The 20,594-nt window shown below is 40.5% G+C and overlaps 1 protein-coding gene across 1 annotated transcript; it reads right to left on the bottom strand.

The window, feature by feature from the left end:
* Window positions 1-6,339: 6,339 nt before the first annotated feature.
* On the bottom strand, window positions 6,340-9,125 carry LOC308561807 (AP-1 complex subunit beta-1-like; the record flags this gene model as incomplete). The annotated part of the gene is given in 8 exon segments (XM_081147324.1): window positions 6,340-6,414; window positions 6,496-7,104; window positions 7,107-8,240; window positions 8,244-8,453; window positions 8,457-8,813; window positions 8,817-8,956; window positions 8,959-9,080; window positions 9,082-9,125. Coding segments are annotated over 8 exon segments (2,676 nt in total). The 5' UTR covers window positions 9,111-9,125.
* Window positions 9,126-20,594: the final 11,469 nt, after the last annotated feature.

A 20,594-nucleotide genomic window follows, 5' to 3' on the forward strand; every position in this document is an offset into this window, starting at 1 on the left:
TTTTTCACAACCTGAAGTTGTGGGACTTCTCTTCCTGCATTGTAAACTTGGGCTAGGAAGCCTGATGTGAGGTTGGGACCCCTCAATCTTCCAGGGAACCTCCACTGCTGAGATATTCCTCCTCGTTTTAATCCATGGCACCAGGTGTGGGACCATGACTGTTTCTCCACAATTCAGCCCCAATCCACCCTGCATCTCTGCCCCTCCTACCATTCTCCATGTGCTTCTACATTTCCTTTGTTGTAGGAATGCTGTTCAGCTCGATTTCAGGAGATTCTGAGTAATGTTTGTTCTGTATTTTAATTGTAATTTTGATGTTGTTGTGGGAGGCAGCAGGTACCATGGTCACTTACACTGCCATCTTGTTATCTCTCTCTGCAGGCACCCTCTTAAAGAGCCAATGCACAAAGTTTCCTGTGCTGCCACTCACCTTGGGCTCCAGCAGAGGAAGGACAGAGTGGACTGGAGCTGTTTGAGGAGAACCTAAGGTTGTGGGCTCTGGAGATTGAAATCAGAATTCACCCATCTGGATTCCTGTGCCAAGTCATTCCCTCATACTTCAGAGGACATTTTTCTCAAGCAGACAATTTGCTGCTTTTTCCTGGGGATGGAAGGGGGAAGGAATTGCCCCGCCATGCTTGAAAACCTCTCCCCCTACCCCATGGAGTTTCTACAGCCTGAGGCTCATTAAGAGAATCAGATTAATCAGCCTGTAGGCAGAAGCAGACATCAGAGTGCTTTAAGTCTTTGCCTGATCTGCTTCAGGACCCAGGCCTTGGAAAAGCCAACTGAGGTGTGCATCTTGGTCATGTCCAACCACAGGAGACCTCAAGCTGAGTGTTGTTGATAGCTCCAATTAGGGTACTCAGGGCCAGTCACAAACTGCATTTGACATCAGCCCACACCAGAGACCTTACAAAAAGACTGAGAGTCTTAGCAGATCTACCTAATACACAGAAACAAATACAAATAGGCAGCCAAGATGGGGAGACAAAAAACAAGCCCCAAATGAAATAACAAGAGAAGTCTTCAGAAAAAGAGCTAAACAAAATGGAAATAAGCAACCTATAAGATACAAAGTTCACAATACTGATTATTAAGATGCTCAACAGCATGAAAAAACATGGAAACTATAAAGAAAATAAAGAATGACATAGCAGAAATAAAGAATACATTGGAAGGAATAAACAGCATATTAGAGGAAGCTGAGGATTGGATCAGTGAATTAGAAGACAGGGTAGAATAAAATCACTCAATCAGAGACCCAAAAAGAAAAAAACAATGAAAAAAACAGCATGGTTCAAGGAGCTCTGGAACAACATGAAATGTAATAGTATTCGCATTATAGGAGTACCAGAAGAGGTTGAAAGTAAGGAAGATTTAGAAAACCTGTTTGAAGAAATAGTGACAGAAAACTTCCCTCACCTGGTGAAGACAAAAGTCACACAAGTTCAAGAAGCACAGAGGGTCCCAAGCAAGAAGAATCCAAAAAGGCCCACACCCAGACACATCATAATTACAATGCCAAGAATTCAAGACAAAGAGAGAACCTTAAAGGCAGCTAGAGAAAAGCAATCTGTTACTTACAGAGGAGCTCCCATAAGGCTGTCAGCTGACTTCTCATCAGAAATTCTAGAGGCCAGAAGGGAATGGCATGAAGTATTCAAGGTAATGCAAAACAAGGATCTGAAACCACTACACTATCCAGCAAGACTATCATTTAAGATAGATGTGAATTCAATAGCTTCCCAGACAAAAAAGGCTAAAGTAGTTTTGACCACCAAACCAGCATTGCAGGAAATGTTAAAGGAACTGCTGTAATTAGAAGTAGAAATAGAGAGAAAGAGAAATAGAGGCATAAAGAATTAAAACGGCAACAGATAAGTACCTATCAATAATGACCTTAAATGTAAATGAATTAAATACTCCAGTAAAAGACATAGGGTGTCTCAATGGATAAGAAACATGACCCCAGGTATATGCTGCCTACAAGAGACCCACCTCAAAACAAAAACTCACACAGGATGAGAGTGAAGGGATAGAAAAAAGTTTTCCATGCAAATGGAAAAAAAAAAAAAAAAAAAAGCTGGGGTAGCAATACTCATATCTGACAAAATAGACTTCAAAATGAAGACCATAATGAGAGATAAGAAAGGTCACTACATAATACTAAAGGGATTGATCCAACAAGAGGATATAACCCTGATAAACATATATGCACCCAATATAAAAGCACCTAAATTTATAAAATAAAACTTCTAGAGGACTTTAAGGAAAGATCGACAGCAAGACAGTCATACTAGGGGACTTTAGCACCCCACTGATTTCTCTGGATATGTCTTCCAGATAAAAAATCATCAAGGAAACAGTGACCCTAAATGACACACTAGATGAGATGGAATTATATGTACATTTACAGAATATTCCACCCCAAAGGTGCAGAATATACATTCTTCTCAAGTGCACATCAGTAGATGAGTGGATAAAAAAGCTGTGGTACATTTATACCATGGAATACTATGCAGCTGTAAAAAGGGATAACTTATCCTTTGGGATAGCCTGAAGGGAACTGGAGAGTATTATGCTTAGCAAAATAAGCCAGTCAAATAAATACAAGTACTACATGATCTTGCTCATATGTGGAATGTAATAAACAAAATAAACTGATGAACAAAATAGATCCAGAGACACAGAAGCACAGAACAGACTGAAGGATCTCAGCGGGAAAGTGGGGGTGGGGGATTGGGTGGGGAAAAATTAATCAAAGAATTTATATGTCTATAAGCATAATCCATGGACACAGACATTGTTATGGGGAAGGCCTGGGAGTGGAGTGGATGCAGGGAAGAGGGGATCAATGGGGGAAAAAGGGGGACATCTGAATACTTTCAATAAAGACAAATAAAAATAAATAAACTGAAGTCTACTCGTCTGCTATAACTATTTCCATTTGCATGAAATATCTCTTTTCAATCTTTACTTTTAGTCTGTTTCATTCTGAGGTGGGTCTGTAGCGGGCAGCACATATACGGACCTGGTTTTCTTATCCATTTGGCTACCCTATGCCTTTTGATTGGAACATTTAAGCCATTTACCTTTCAAGTGATTATTGATAGGTATGTATTTATTGCCATTTTATTCTTTTAATTATGTTCCTCTTTTTCCTCCTCTTCCTCCTCCTCCTTCTTTTAGAAGTCCATTTAATGTAATACTGGTCTGGTGGTATCACACCCCTTTAGCTTATTCTTGTCTGGGAAACTCTTCATTTCTCCTTCAATTTTAAATGATAGCCTTGCTGGGTAAAGTAGTCCTGGTCGTAGGTCCTTGCGTTTTATTACTTTGAATATTTTATGCCAATCCCTTTTCGCCTAAATGTTTCTGCTGAGAAATCAACTGACAGTCTTATGGGAGCTCCCTTGTAGGAAACTAACTGTTTTTCTTTTGTGGCTTTTAAGAGTCTCTCTTATCTTTAACTTTTTCCATTTTAATTATGATGTGTCTTGGTGAGGGCCTTTTTGGGTCCATCTTGTTTGGGACTCTCTGCACTTCCAGGACTTGTGTGTCTTTTCCCTTCATCATGTTAGGGAAGTTTTCGGTCATTATTCCTTCAAATACATTCTTGATCCCTTGTTCTCTCTTTTCCTCTGGAACCTCTCTGATGTAGATGTTGTTACACTTCATGTTGTCCCAAAGGTCCCTTAAACTCTCCTCATTTCTTAAAATTCTTTTTTCTTTTTAATGTTCTGACTGGGTGTGTTTTTTCTACCTTGTGTTCCAAATTGCTAATTCGATTCTTTTCTTTATCCAACCTACTGTTTATTTCTTCCAGTGTAGTTTTCATTTCAGATATTGTATTCTTTATTTCTGACTGGTTCTTTTGTATGGCTTTTATGTCCTTTTTCATGCTGTCGGACATCCTTATAACCATTACTTTGAACTTTATATCTGATATATTTCTTGCCTTTATTTCACTTAACATTTCTTATGAATATTTCTCCTGTTCTTTCATCTTGGGCCTGTTTCTTTGTTTCCCCATTTTTGCTGCCTTTTTGTGTTTGTGTCTATGTATTAGAAAGAGCTGCTATGACTCCCAATCTTCATAGGGTGTCCTTATTAATAAATATCCTGTGGGGTCCAGTGGTGTAGTCTCTTTGATCACCTCAGCTGGCTGCTCCAGGAATGTTCCTGTGTGGGTTATGTAGACCTGCTTGTTGTAATTGAGTCTTGATTGCTATTCACCTGTTTTTATATGGGATTGACCCTGAGGCTGGCTGACTGTGAGGCTCAACCCAAACCACAGTGGGCTTGCTGCTGTGCAGATGCTGACAACATGAATCAGATTTCAACTCAGCAGGGTTTGGTGCCTGCTGAAATCTTCCTTTGGATATGCTGTTTGTGAAATTTATTGGGACCTGCTCTGATGTTGTATGAAGCTGGTCACTGGGTGTGCTGGTTCTGGGTTTCTTAGGAGGGACTCTTGTGCAGGCCAGTGTCAGGCACTTCCTGTAACTCATCCTGGATAACTTGTTTGGAGCTATAAGCAATTCACAGCTTGTGGCTTCCTCTCCTGGCGCTAAGTGCATGTAGGAAGTAGCAAGCTGGTCTCCAAGGCCAGATTTTACCAGCACATGGCCCAGGGGCAGATCAGCAAAAGTCCCTTGGAACCCCAAGATCTGCCCCAGCCTACCTCTGCCTGCTGGGTGCCATTTAGGCTCAGTTACTGAAGCCTCTGTTTGTACTTCTCAGCAGGGCAGAGAGGGAGCTCCACCAGGTGGGATGAAAAGGAGTCCAGAGTGTGGGGCTATTGCTTTCCCCAGGCTGATGCTACATGGAGGAGAGTGTTTCACTCAAGAAAGATGGCTTCTGTGGTATGGGCAATGACTCAACAGAGGTATCCTGGTGGCTGTCCCTTCAACTACCTCCCCAGAGCCACAGACCCCTGTCTCTCTTCTGCTCCTACTACTCTGTGCTTCTACTCTGCTCCACCCTCCCTTCCTTGGAGCGCAGGGCAAGTGGCTATGAATGAAATTTTGTGCATTGGTCCTTTAAGAAAGTGCCTATGTCTTCAACAGACTCCCATCTCTTTCTGGGGGACAAAAATCCCTCTGCTTTTCACAGCCAGATGTTATGTGGGCTCCTCTCTCTGGCTCTGGTGCTCTGGGCTATGGAGCTTGGCTTGGAGTTTAGACCTGATGCTTCTCAGGGAAATTCCCCCACACCTGAGATATCCCTCTAGAACCTCAGCCACTGCCTGTGGGAGCAAGGCCAGCCCCTTTTGTATCTCTGCTCTTCTTATCAATCTTGACGTGGCTTCTCCTGTAAGTCCTTGGTTGTAAGCCTTCTCTTCAGCTAGTCTTCAGTTGGTTATTCAGGATGATTGTTCTATAATTTAGTTGTAATTCCAGTTTAGTCCTGGGAGGAGGTGAGTTTAGCTTTCACCTACTCCATATCCATCTTGGATCTCTGCTTAATATATATATATTTTTTATATGAAGTAATATGTTTATCTAAATGCGTTTCATTAACTCAATTTCTGGTTAAAATAGTACAGAGGGAAAAATAAGGGAAATGTACAGAATGTTTGCTGCTGTGAGGATGCAGATAAATGACTATAGGCATCACCCAGCTTCCTTTCCGGGTCACAACAGAGGTCCCTGGGCTTCACTGTGGTCAGGCAGTGCTATGACAAGGCTAGGATGAAATATTGCATGGACATGTCCTCATGGAGTGGGTCAAAGTGAACCATCTTGTGACTCATGACATTATACATGGACTTTGTTGGGTTTGCTTGTTGTCAAGAAAGAAACTGCAGCAACTTCTGGAAGTGCACTTAGACATTATGATGCTCAATAATTATTAATGTACTTTTTGTAAGGCTGCCCTTCCTTGTGACTGAGTTCTTTCTCTTGTGAATTTACATAAAGTATTTAAACTATACTCTTTTTCTTTTTTTTTATGTTTCAGTGACACTTTTCTTTGCTTTAATATTTTTTGTCTTTTTCTGCTTTTGAAATGAGCTCTCAATTACAAAATATCAACCTATGCTCAAAATTGCCAGCCATTGGCCCAGTATGGAGAAACCCACAAGTAAGGACAAACAGCAGTAGCAGGTGGCAAGAGGTGGGAAATGATTGAAGCAGTGGTTACAAACGTTCACAGGAAGTTAACACTATCCAACAGGTTGTGCCCTAATTTAGCACAGGTTAGACTAGTCACTACCTTGGCAGGTGGCCTCAGTGTATTTAGGTTCAGATTCTACACGAAAACACAATTTCTTTCAGTTAAGAGTTCTTGGCTTGCACTGATCACAGGATAGCCGGAGGGCACAGGAGCAGTCTATTAGTTTTTAAAAATGCTGTCATAGACCTGATAGATGTACTGAGAGACTTCAGGGGCTTTACACTTCAGTGACAGTATTCTCTCTTAGGAGACTAAGGGACCATCAATCTTCATGCACTCGTATTGGCCCAACCAGATTTTTTTCCTCCTTAATACCATATAATTGGGGTTTCCTGGCTGGATACATAGCTCAGCCAAGATCCAAATGCCATTAGTGAGCTTCAGAGACTGGTACAGCATGTCCTGCCCTTCCACATTCCTCTTGGCAATAGTATAAACCTTGTTGTTTTGCAACTTGCTGGAAACAGTGTCAGCATTTAAATGGCATTCCTTAATCTGAAACTGAAGTTCATTTTCATTGAGAATATCCTTCCATGTTGCAAGGAAGAACTGACACTCCATTTTGCTATCTTCTACAAAAAGCACATTGAGTGGGATGAGGCAGCTGAAGTAGAAGACATCAATATTGTTTTTCACAGCCACCTGTAGGTTATTCAGAGGCTCCATCTTCATGACTGGGCCCAAGGTGTTGAGAGGGAGGGAGACATTGATGCTCTGATTTGGCATCAGTGGTGTATGGATGGCCAGAAGAGTGCTGAGGATGACACCAAAGCTATTCTTGTTAAACTGGATTGCAGAGTCTGTCATGTGCTGCAGAGCTTTGTTGGTGAAGATCATTTCCATATATATGTGCCCCTGACGATGAGTAAATGTTCCAGAAATCTCTAAGACTTTAGCCTTTACTGCAGGCAGCCAGGCAGCCAGGCAGCCTTAGGAGCCACATATCCACCATGTGCCATGCCTATCCCTGTAGAGAGTTCAAACAGATCATTCAGACCACTGCTGACCACAGCAGGAGTAGGTGAAGGAGCAAAGGTTGCAGGCACTGATGACAGAATGAAGGATTGTCCCACTGCCGGGCTTCCTCCAATGCCCCCACCAAGGTCACTGCCAAGCAGACTATCTAGCCCTCCTCTCAAGAGATCCACTGCTCCCACCTGCATGGAGGATACCTGTGGCACTTTGACTGGGGGACTGAGGTCAAGGTTTAAAAGGTTCCCTAGAAGATCACCTTGAGAGGGAATAACCTGAGTCTGTTCCAGTTTGGTGGCAGTGGTGGTGCCAACAGGACTGTCACCTGCATCAGTGCTCTCATGATGTACTTGCAAGTATTTGTGATGGATTCTGTGTCTTCCTTCCACAAAAGCATTGGGAGGCTTTTGGTACACAGAGGCCAAAGAACCAATGTGGCAGATTAGATTATCCAACAGAGTTGGCTCAATAAAATCTGTCTTCTCAGAGATCAGTGGCTTCTCAGACAAGACTACTTCTTTGGCTGTAACAGGGTCCATTGAGAGAAGCCACCAATAAATATAACCCCTATCTCGAAGATCAGGATTATCAGAATCCTGTGTTGCCAGACTCAAGACCTGCTGTACCAGCTCCTGTGTTTCTAATGGCTTCTTGAGAAACAGCTTCACTATGGCAGTAAGCAGAGTGAGCTGCACCTGGGTGCTCTCATCATGAAAACCCTCCAGGAAGCTCTCTAGTAACTCATCTGCATTGTCAGTTTGTTCAGCATATACTCCCACAATCCAAATCATAGCTACTTGTGTGTCTGGCTCATTCAGTGAGTCTAAGTTCTCACACAGAGTGGCAATGATACTTTCATACTTGTTTTGGTACTTGCTGAAGATGTCCCTGATGACAACAGTCACCTCTTGGACCACATAGTTTACTTTCGTCTGGACAAGATCAAGCAACGTGCTTACACAACGTTCTGCAGATTTCTCCACCTTGATGGCACACCATCCAATGGCCTGCACAGCTTTGTGAATAAAGTCAACATCCACCTCTGTGGCATATTCCTTCAGCTCTGCCAGAACCTGAGCAATATTGACTTAGGATGCCAAATGAATCATGATGTCCAACTTCTCCAGTTTAACATAGATGGGATCATTATACTTCACAAAGAAGACTTTGATTTCCTGCTTTAAGGTTTCAAGTCTTTTCTGGACAATTAGGTTGATGTTCGTCAGGGCGACGTACTGCACCTCTGGCTCCCCAGACAGCAAAGTGACAAGTGGAGGTGCCAGCTTCTTCAGCAGCATATTCTAGCAGTCAGAGTCCTTGGGTAACAACTCTAGAAATTTCATTAAGACTTTTACTGCCAAAAGCACCACTGCTGAGTTGGCATGATATAGCCGGGAAGTTACCTGCTCATAGATGCTCTGAGCCTCCTGGTCATCTTTAGGGTTGTAATTGGACAGGCAGTTGAGGATGAAAATCTGGCCCCATTCAATGCACTCATTCAGGGCTGTCAGCAGCTTATTAATGTTCTGTGGGCTCAGATCAAGTAAGTTGCTGTTTGGGTGAGATTCACTGATTTCAGATAATACTGCTACAGCATTAGCCACCACCACTGGATTTGAATCTGCTATGAGATCCCACAGAGAATCCAGAAATCCTTGAACTTACACCATTTGGGCATTGATATTATGGAGTTTTGCCATGCAGACTGCTGCTGTTTTCTGAACGTAGGGATCTTCATCCTTCAAGCACTTGCAGAGGGGCTCGGAGAGATAGTCTGTAATCTTGTCCACCCAGATGCACCCATGGTTCTGACTGCCAAGGCCCAAATCAGAGGATTGGGATCTTCACAGTCCTTCACAAAGCTGTTGACAGCCATGATAGCCATGTCTGGCTGACTCTTGGCATAGTTCATCAAGTAGAGATACACACTTCTTTAGTTCTAGGTTGTCAGTCTGCATACAGTTCACTACATCTGGAAAGAGAGAGCTAACATCCTTCCCCAGCAATCACTTTCTTCACGGCCTCCTTTCTCTTTTCCTTCTTTTCATTGTTGAGTTCAGCCTTTAATCCAAAGATTTCTCCTTTTTTATTGGTTGTGAAGTACTTGGAGTTGGAGTCAGTGGTGGTGCTGGTTCTTTTTTTTTTTTTAATCTTTTTTTTTTTCTTTTTAAATATATCTTTATTGATTTCAGAGAGAGGAAGGGAGAGGGATAGAGAGATAGAAACATCAATGATGAGAGAGTCATTGATCAGCTGCCTCCTGCATGCCCTTGACTGGAGATCAAGCCCGCAACCCCGGGCATGTGCCCTGACCGGGAATAGAACCCCAGTTGCCTGGATCCTAGGTCGATGCTCAACCGCTGAGCTATGCCCGGTCAGGCGGTGCTGGTTCTTTAACGTGCACCTAGCCACAGCCGTGGAGTCCCTTCCTTCAACCCTCTTCCTCACAACGGTCACACCCGATGCTTCACTCCATCCTCAATGGGCATGCTCCTAGGATTTCCTCTCCTCTGCCTGTCTCCAGCCCAAACTTGGATCACCGCCCATCCAGATCATCAATGAGGGACACACCCCAAAGTTAGTCTCCTTGAACTCACCCTAAATTATACTCTTAAAAGTAGAACATCTACTTAGGTTCAAAAGCAAATAAAATTTTCCCATACACAAATCTATTATAAAATGACCTAAAAAAATCAGCTTTATTTAATTAGTATTAATTTCTCCTTTTCAAATATTGATATATTGACTCCAATTTTATGAAATATATAATTATATAAACATAATTGACTTCAACCATGAGAAGGAATCACTAAATAAAAATGAATATCTTCCAGTGTCTTTGTCTGTCTTTCTCTCATATCTTTACTATGCATTTTGAGATGTCTCTAAAAAATGAAATGTGACATTAATGTATAAGTCTTTGTTCGCAAAAAGAAAGTATTAAAATGAACAATTTATAATTTTGTTTTTAACTCCAGTTTTATCTATTTTAGCTCCATAAGCAAAATGCCTCTGAGTAAAAATGAACAGTGTAATTGATACTCATGTGATAAGTCTTGATTAAACCTTTTTGGGTCATTCTTCCTAGAAACTGAGAAAGTAAAGAACTCTAGTTACTGGGTAACAATTTTTTTTTTTTTTTTGTAAATTAAATGATTTTCAATTCTTTGCTTTCAATAAAATTAAAGTTGTCAACAGATAAGGTATATTTTTTGATAATAGATCACTATGCACTTTTAACTTATAATCAAATAATAGAGTGATATTTGCATGAGAAAATATCTAGAAGTCTCATTACTTATTTAACTGAACAAATTTTCTCAGGGTTTATGTCTATAAAAATGAAAAATAAGAGTAGAATTGATGCAATTCCTGTCTCATTCAAACAGTAATTAACAGCCAAAGATACATGAACTTATTTAAAAAGTTCCATCTATTCATTTAGATTAATTTTTATATAAAACTTTAGTTGGTATGTTTGATAATTATTTCTCAAAATATATTATACATTTATGTTCCTTTTGTCAATTGTGTACTAAAAATCATTGTAAAGATAACTCAATCCAGAAATTTTAAAAAATATTTAGAACCTTATAGTCATGCAAAATTACAATGTTTAAATTTCAACTTATAGATAATTATTTTTGTTATTGTAGAGAAATTAGTAGGGTGACCAAATAAAATCTTTTAAATAAAAAATATATTAAATTAATAACACAGTTTTTAGGAAATATGAGATTGAGGAGAAAAGGAAATGATAAATATTTTCTAGTTGTCAGAAAGACCTTGTCTTGCCCGGCTGGGAGTGGCTCAGTGGTTGAGTGTCGACCCAGGATCTAGGCAATCAGGGTTTGATTCCTGGTCAGGGCACATACCCGGGTTGCGAGCTTAATCCTTAGTCGGGGTGCGTAGGAGGTAGCCAATCAATGACTCTCTCATCATTGATGTTTCTATCTCTCTATCCCTCTCCTTCTCTATGAAATCAATAAAGATATATATATTATATATATATAAAGATATATATATATAAAGACCTTGTCTATAGGTTTTTAATTGAGAATGGGTATCAAATTGCTTAGGCATTGTATACAGAATATGATATATGTTTCATTTAAAAATCAATATTTACAATATGCTAGAAAATTATATTTTGAAGCTATTCCAATTTGTGATGAAAATTTTAGGTGTCTACTTGAAAATGTGTAGGGGGATACATAGTTTTTCAAAATTCTTTTAGAAAGTAGGAGTGAAAAAGTTTGAAGATCACTGATTTAATGTGTCAAATTTTTACCATTTTAACAGTTGATAATGCTGTACATCATGGGAAAAGGTGGACAGAAAAATTTTGAGCACAAAATGATAAACATAAGTGTGCTGTTGATATAAGCTGTTAAAAAGTAGAGGTGGAAAAATAATAACACCCCCCTAATTGCAGACAGTTCTCAAAGTTCTGAATTTTTAGCTAGCATGTTTGAGACATGGCCTCATCTATTATTTATAAACTTTTGCAAAACAGATTTATGTCAAAGTTAGTTCTCTCTTCTGATGGGTTTAATTATGTTGGAGACCAAGATGCCATTATCAAACCCATGATTGCTATGTGACTGGCATAGTGCTGGTTGCCAGAGATAGAAAGCTGAACATGAAAAGATCCTTCAAGGAGTTTACACCATAGAGAAAACTGAAAATTAATGTAATAGTAAGTTGGAAGTCAACAATTATGTACTTTGATTATTTTTCAGTTTACATCCCATTTTTCTCTGGACAAAAGATTTTAAGTAGATATAATTTGAGTTATTGTTAAAGAAGGTGGTGATGGATTTGTGATAAACATAACAGTGTCTTATGTATATAGTGTTTTATAGTCAATAATGTGATTTCACAAAAAGTAGCTCATTTGGTCTTAATAGCAACCCTTGTGGTGGGCAAGACCTGTATTATTACTTTCATTTTAGAGATGAGAACAGGTTTTGACCATATCACATGGCCACCACATGGCAGAATAAGATGGAGCCCAGCTCCTTTAGGCTTTTGGTTTGGCACTTTGCCCATAATACCATGTTTTAGCCTGAATCACTAAGTTTCCTCTCCTGCACATTGGGAAGACAGTTCTCTTTGGGCCTCTTCTATTCCTACACATCATGCTGGATGTACTAACCCTGCAAAGTCCTTACCACTCTTACCTGGGTCACTTCTCAGGGTTGTTTATGCAGTTGATAACCTAGCAAGACTGGGTAACATGCTCCCCCAAACAATAAGTCTTGCTTAAGGTTTGCTATAAAAATATGGATTCTTCAAACTCAGTTGTTACACAAACCCACTGTGAGTTTATTATCCATCTGGGCCAATCATGATGGCCCTGTGGGTCCTGAGGTCAAATATACTGATACTCATGCTTCTTATTATGCTGTAAGGAATAAAGTCCTTTGTCTTTGACCCAGGAGCCTTGAAATACTAACAGGGTAACTTATTACCTTGTATGCAGGATAAAATCAAATCTCAGACTTGGCATAGCAATGACACATACTTGCAAGATATTTGAGGACAATGTGTAAAGATGTGTAAGTTATGACAGGCCTCAAGCAGGGCTTCAAATGGGGTATAAGGTATACCCCCAGAATTTAAATTCAGCAATCTCAAACAGGAAATAGTTCTCTCAAGAAGAAGGTGGTAAAAATTAACACATACTTGTTTTGAAAAGCCATATACAGAACAGACTTGGTTCAAAGGATTTGTTGCTTAGTTTCAGGTTTGATATTTTACATATATGACAGTGTCAGGCTATGTACCCAGGTATGAAAAAATGTAATATTATTTCTCTGAAATAAAATTTAACTTTACTTTTCAGTTCTAATCTCTGCCAATGGTAGATAATAAGGTGCTTCAGTTGCCTCAAGTTTGAAATTCAGATTCCCTCCATCATGTTCCTCATGTCCTCTCAGCTATAACATGGTGTAGGGTGGGATGAGGTAAAGCTAAGCTAAGGTATTTTCTGTCTGTGCTGGCCTCTGCTGAGGTGTGACTGTCCCACTGGTCTTGGACATCTCAGCTCTTCCTGCTGCATGGACAGTGATGGCTCTGGCTTTATCATGGCTTTCAGTTGTCATATTCATATACTTTGCTGTCTTCTATCGATCAGACTCTTCTGGTCTGACTGCACTTTACAGGCATGTAGTACCTCTTTGTTCCAGTTTTGGTACCCTACTGGGGTATGCGGGGTTCTCTGAGGCCCATCTACTAATTGCCTCGGCGGTTGTTCTTCTATTACTCGGGTGCCATGTTGGACATAGTCTTCTCTAAAGCTTGCAGTCTCTCAGGAAGTTAGCATCTCACCAGGAAGCCAGGCTCTGGCCCTTATCTTTTAGAGACCCCCATCAGCTTTTTCTGGGGTTTCTATCTGGATATCTAACTTGGTGCTCCCCATGTTCCCTTCAGAAGCTGGTATTGGGGTTGGAGATCTGGGCATCATATCAGGGACTTATCCGTGTCTGAATCCCAGTTGTATTCTCTATGACTTTTATTTTTTCTTATTTATTAAAATTTTATATGCTTTTAGTCTACATTTAAATTCTTCTCTCATCAATGGTTTATAAGATTTCTGAATTCCAGGGGTTTGGATCTTGATATTCAAAGTAAAGCCTCTGGTACTTAAAAGAAAAAAAAAAATAGAGAAACCCTCTTTTATTCTCTCAAACACCTGCCACTTACAACAGGAAGCCATGGCCTGCAGACCATGGTCTCTGTGTAGATCTACCGGTGTTCTTGGTAGCTCCTAACCCGTAGCTTTTGTTCTGCCTGGATGATCCTGCCCTGAGGGTAATGTATAAAGAGAGTATCCACCGATTGCTAAGTGGTGGGTGAGAGGAAAGGATAATAGAAATTAAAAAGCACATAGTAATAATAATAATAATAATAGCAGTTGATTGGCCCACTACAATTGGGAAAGGATGCTTGTTTCTAGGATCTTCATTAAGAGATCATGGTGTTCCCAGGAAGTTGGCTAACAGCAGCTGTATAAAGAAGCTGCAACTTACTCAATTACACTGAAACTTGCCAGGAATTAAGTAATGGTGTTCTTGGAACTGGAGAATATGATGTGAACAGTATTTATCTAACACTGTGCTGAAGAGTCTAGCCTTAGCTTCTGGGAATCTAACAGGTTTATCCAGATGATAATATCTTTAAAATGGAGAACATTTCCTCAGTTTGTTCAGGGGCCCAGCTTTTGAGGATAGAGTTGATGGATTCCATGTGAAAGGCAGAGCCTTTTGCTCCAACCCCTAGCTGTTTGATAGCAGATCTCAATGTTTAGTGTGGATAAGAGTCATTTAGGAAGATTGTTTAAAAATGTAGATTCCTGGAAATTCCCCCCATATAATCTGATTCATAGGTCTGGGTTAAGGCTCAGGAATTTACATTTTAATAAGCTTTTCCTGGACCACATTTTAAGATGATTAGACCCATAATTGAAGTGGCTAGGGTAAAAATTAAATAATTTTTACAGTGACAGTATCACCCTTAGGTCCAGGCCAGTGGGGCTCCTGCTTTGGAGTTTGTGGTTGAGAGGGCCTTGCTCTGGCTGTGACACTCCCCATGAGATGGAGAGATCTGTGGGCTCAAAGATTAAGCCAGCCTGGAGCCTGGAACCCACCTTCTGGACCATGATCTTAGTCCTTGGAATGTTCACCAAAATGGCGCTGAGCTGATTCCCAGGTGTTGCATGGGCTTCTTCCCTTGTCTGACCTCCAGAGGGTGTACCCTGCTGCAGACAGCCTTCAGCTTCAGCCAGTGGTGAAGGGGTGTGGAAAAATGTGGACGGAGTTTGGCTGTGTGAGCTGTAGTATCTACTAGTGGCAAGAAGAAACCTCAGATAGAGGGCTGGCTCTGGGAAAAGCAGGAGTGTGGGCCAGGAGCTGGCTCTCTCTGTACCACTACATCCTTACACCTGGCGTTTCAGGTCCTTTTGGAGGTATATTTATCAGTTAAAAGAACAGAACATGTATTATTCAGTAGCTTGTTAGCTTTGATTTATAATTTCTAAATATGCAGACATATGGGTTGTGGGTCTTCATTGTATTCTTGCCTTAGGTCACACAAATGATAGGGGCAGACCTGATCAATGTTTTCAAATTATTATTGTCCTAGAATTGATTTATTCTGATTAAGAAATAGGCCCCAGGGATGGAAAAGTAAAGACTGGAAAGTAAATGTGACCCTCAGACTTGGCCATACTGTGGCCCCAGTGAGGGAGCCAATCAAACCCGTGTAGCAGGTCCAAACTTGGTGCAATCTTTCCAAGCCTGCCTGCTGCCCTCTCACCTAAAGGGTGGGAGATAGATAGGGCATGATTCTGTTTTGCTGACCTGGCAGATTTCAGCTATTTTGGGAGGAGCCAAAGCCCAGGATGTCTAATCTCATTCTCAGCAGGATTCCAACTTCTCCAGCATTACTCTAGTTTCCCTAACTTTTTCTTGGAGTCAGATAGAGTCTAGAAATGTGAACAGTTTTCAGAATGACTTTAAAATATTTTCAACTTCAGTTGCATGTAAGAAAAAAAAGATTTGTTCAGAGTTGGATCAATTACTTTATAAGTGGATTAACATAGGATACTTTTATTTTTTACATATTTCACATACACTGCAAGATGTAAAAGGCATCATTACATGACACTCACTTTACTTGATTCCACATGCCACATACCTTAAAGGCAACATCCCTTAAAACACCCAATAACTTTTGTTTTAATTCTTTGCTTCCATTAGTTCTGTTATATACAGTTATCCAGGTTGTTCACTACATAAGAGCACCTACCCTGAGAAATGAGTTAGAACTGAAATCTCGTCTTCCTTCCCCTTGTGAAGCTGTTTGTCCTAACATTGGCCTGCATTCACCAGGAGGAAGGGTGATTTTTCTAATCACACAAAGTCACAGTCTGCTCCTCAAATCACATACCTCCAAGCCTAGGTCCATGCAAGAGTTACCATGGTAGCCAAACATTTAAATATGGCAAAATATTTATTTCTAAGGGTCTTCCTTTCCAGAAGGACATGCCTGAGCAAAGAGCATGTGGCTGTCTGGTAAGATATGGCTCCTATTATAAATCAAGAAATTAACATTCTGGTTTATAAAAGGATCTCCTTAGTATGATTAGCTGGAGTTGGTTCTAGAGTCTGATCATTCCTCTATGGGTGAACAGATGAAATCAGATTTGTAGATCAACAAAGCTGAAGATGCTACACTTGTGGTGAACTTTATAGCCTCATATGTCCCCTGCATAACAACAAACCAGCTGCAGGAAATCCTTTGAAACTGCTTGAAATTCATTGCAATGCGCTAGGGGGGGTTTACTTCAGTAGATATGAAGAAAAGAAAACTGATTGGTACTAACATATCACCCCCTGCTTACATTTTCTGCATTTGCCTCTTACTCATTTTTTCCTCCCATATTATTTATCATTACTGGATCTAATGTTTCGTATCAATTTATTTACTATACAGGGTTGGGGAAAACTAGGTTTACAGTTGTTCATATGGAAAATAATACAATAATTAATAAATAATAATGCAAGAATAAACTCTGAATCTCACATACTCACAACTGTAAACCTACTTTTGCCCCACCTGTATGCTTGATGAGCTCCTGCCACTGTCTTGGAGTACTCAATGAATATTTATTGAATGAGTAAATGAGTGTTCTGTAAGGATGCAACCTCAGCTTTTGTAAGGTTGCTGTAAGGTATTGTAAGTGTACTGTTAGGAATAAAGACTGTCCTTTCATGGGCCACCCTAAGTGGGTATGAAATCGATCAACTCTGGGCTGTTGTGAGAAAGGCATGTCTACTGGAGTAACCAGAGTAGACGACACTAGGATGATGCTGTATGATGAAGGATGGTGGGAGCCTCTTAGGAGATGCTTAGAGGTAACTTAGCATAATACTCTCCTGGTCCCTCCATGTTGTCTCAAAGGGAAAGGGATTCTTTTTTTATAGCTGCATAGTATTCCATGGTATAAATATCCAAGAATATGTTTGATATGATTTCAATCTTCTTGAACTTGTAGAGACTTGTTTTGTGTCCTAACATGTGGTCTATCTTTGAGAATGTACCATGTGCACTTGAGGAGAATGTATATTCTACAGCTTGGGGGTGAAATGTTCTGTAAATGCCAATTAAATCCATCTGATCTAGTGTGTCATTTAGGGTCACTGTTACCTTGTTGATTTTTTGTCTGGAAGATCTATCCAGTGAAGTCATTGTGGTGTTAGAGTCCCCTACTATGACTCTATTGCTTTTGATCTCTCCCTTAAAGTCCTCCAGAAGTTTTTTTTTTTTCTTTCTTTCTTTCAGCCTGTGTGTGTCTTTTATTCTGAGGTGGGTCTGCTGTAGACAGCATATATTTGGGTCTTGTTTTCTTATCCATTCAGCTACCCTGTGTCTTTTGATTGGAGCATTTAATCCATTTATATTTTAGGTTATTATTGATAGGTACTTATCTTTTGCCATTTTATTTTTTTATGCCTGTTTCTCTCCTCTATTTCAACTTCTTATTATAGCAGTTCCCATTCACATTTCTTGCAATTCTGGTTTGGTAGTGATAAACTCCTTTAGCCTTTTTTTCCTCTGGAAAGCCCTTTATTTCACCATCTATTTTGAATGATAGTCTTACTGGATAGAGCAGTCTTGGTTTCAGATTCTTGTTTTGCATTATCTTGAATACTTCATGCCATTCCCTTCTGGCCTGTAGAGTTTTTGATGAGAAATCAGCTGACAGCCTTATGGGACCTCCTCTGTAGATAACAGATTGCTTTTCTCTTGCTTCCTTTAAGGTTCTCTGTCTTGAATTTTTGGCATTTTAATTATGATGTGTCTGGATAAGGGCCTTTTGGGTTCTTCTTGCTTGGGACTCTATGTGCCTCCTAAACTTATGTGACTTTTCCCTTGACCCTGTTAGGGAAGTTTTCTGTCATTATTTCTTCAAACAGGTTCTCTAACTCTTGCTTACTTTCTAGATCTTCTGGCACTCCTATGATGTGAATATTGTTACATTTCAAATCCCACAGCTCCCTTAAACTGTCCTGCTTTTTAATTATTTTTCCTTTTTTGATCTCTTATTGAGTGATTTTTTTTCTACCCTGTTTTCTAGTTTGCTGATCCAATCCTCAGTTTCCCCTAATCTGCTGTTTATTTCTTTCAATGTATTTTTTTTTATTTCTATGATGTCATTCTTAATTTCCCTCATAGTTTTCATATCTTTTATCATGCTGTTGAGCATCCTTATGATCAGCATTTTAAACTCTATATCTGAAAGATTGCTTATCTCCATTTCATTTAGCTCTTCTTCTAGAGAATCATTTTGTTCTTTCACTTGGGGCTTATTTTTGACTGCCTATTTGGATTTGTTTCTATATATTAGATAGATCTAGGACTCCCAGTCTTTTGGATGGTCTCTGGTGCAGGCCAATGTTAGATGCTGTTTGTGGATGGCCTTGAGTGCCCTGTTTGGAGCTATTAATAATCCACAGCATGTGTTTCTCTCTGCTGGGGCTGGATAAGTTTCAAAAGGACCAAGATGCGCTTGAAGGTATACTTTTCCAAGCCCCAGGTCCAGAAGCAGATAAGGCAAAGACTGAAAGCACCCAGAGGCTGATTGTTATTCTGTCTCTTAATGAGCCTCAGGCTGTACAAACTCCACAGGGTGGGGTGAGAGATTTTCCAACAGTGTGGGGCAACTGCCCCCCCCCCCCCACTTCAAGAAAAAGTTGCTTGGATGGTAAATGTCTGCCTGAGAAAGATGTCCTCTGTCATGTGGGGGAATGATTCAGCACAGGAATCCAGATGGCCACCCTCTGAGCTCCAATCCCCAAGCCAGCACCCTCAGACTCTCCTCACATAGCTCTGGTCTACCCCACCCTCCCTGTGCAGAGCCCAAGGTGAGTGGCTGTACACAAAACTTTTGTGTGTTCACCCTTTAAGAGGGTGCCTGCATTCCAGCCTTTTCTTCCTGGCAGACAGAAACTCTGCTGCTTTTCACAACTAGATGTTATGTAGGCACCATTCTCAGTTCTGGTACTATGGGCTGGGGAGCTCAGCTTGGGGTTTAGACCCCAGAGTTCTCAGTGGGAGCCCCCCACAGCTGATATATCCCTCAGAAACTTCAGCTGCTCCCTGTGGGAGCCCAGGTAGCCCTCTCACACTTTCTCACTTCCTACCAGTCTCAATGGGGTCTTCACTTTAGGTCCTTGGTTATGAAGGAGCTCACCAGCTTGTCATCAGTTGATTATTCAGGATGGTTTTCTATAATTTAGTTGTAATTCCAGTTTGGTCCTGAGGGAGTGTCAGCATAGCTTCCACTCAATCAGCCGCCATTTGGAATTTTTGGTGTCTGTGGTTTTCTCTGTCACAGTTTTGTGTCATGAAGCTTGGAGGTGGGCTGCATTTTCTTTTTGTTTCTCATTTCCTCTGGATTATTCTCTTTCCTCCCTAAAAGTATCTTTGATTGAATCTCAGGCCATCAGGTTTTGTCAGCCATTCTCCTATTTTGCTGACATCTATTGTCTCAAAGTCATTCTTCAGTACTCGTCTCATGTCATAGTCCTATTCCAGTCTTGATTCTTGGCAATATCAACATACAAGTAGATTGTCCCTCCATTCCCCTGGCTTCTCAGTTCCCTGTTTACCTCTCTTCTCACAATGTTTTTATTACTGCCATGGTCGTGCCAGACCTCATCATTACCCATCGCTGTATGCCCTCCATGATCACAATGTGTGCACTCTCTTCTCTGGCACACTCACTCTTTCTAGCTCCCTGTTTGCTAGGGAATGCATAATAAAGTACCACAGATTGGGTGGCTTAAACAACAGGCATTTATTCTCACACAGTTCTAGAGGCTGGAAGTCCAAGATCAAGGTGTCAGAGGTTTGTTCCTTCTGAGGGTTTTCAGGGAGAATATGTTTCATGCCTCTCCTCTGGCTTTGGGTGCTTTTCTGGCAATCTACTGGTTTTCATTGGTTTGTAGACACGTTACACAAATCTCTGCCTTCATATTCAGGTGGCATTATCTTTGTATGTGTGTGTGTCTATGTCCAACTTTTCCATTTCTATAATGACATCAGTCATATTGGATTTAGGGGCCCTCCATACTCCAATATGACCTTGTCTTAACACAACTAATTACATCTGCAATGACTCTACTTTAGATCTCTCGTCTTCTCCATCTATACTCACTTCCCAGGTGATTTCAACCAGTCTCATAAATTAAAGTAGGATCCAAACCTCAAGTTTATCACTCCAGTCTATAGGCTGATATCCACTTGCTTCCTCATTTCCTCTACTTGGATGTCTAATATGTCTCAACTCAATATATCCAAACCAGAGCTCTTTATCTTATCCCTACACCCGTTCCTCTGTCCTTCCACTTGCTCCAGCCAATACCCTGGAGTTA

Source organism: Miniopterus schreibersii (assembly GCF_964146895.1).
Source record: "Miniopterus schreibersii genome assembly, chromosome: 9".
Taxonomy (NCBI): domain Eukaryota; kingdom Metazoa; phylum Chordata; class Mammalia; order Chiroptera; family Miniopteridae; genus Miniopterus; species Miniopterus schreibersii.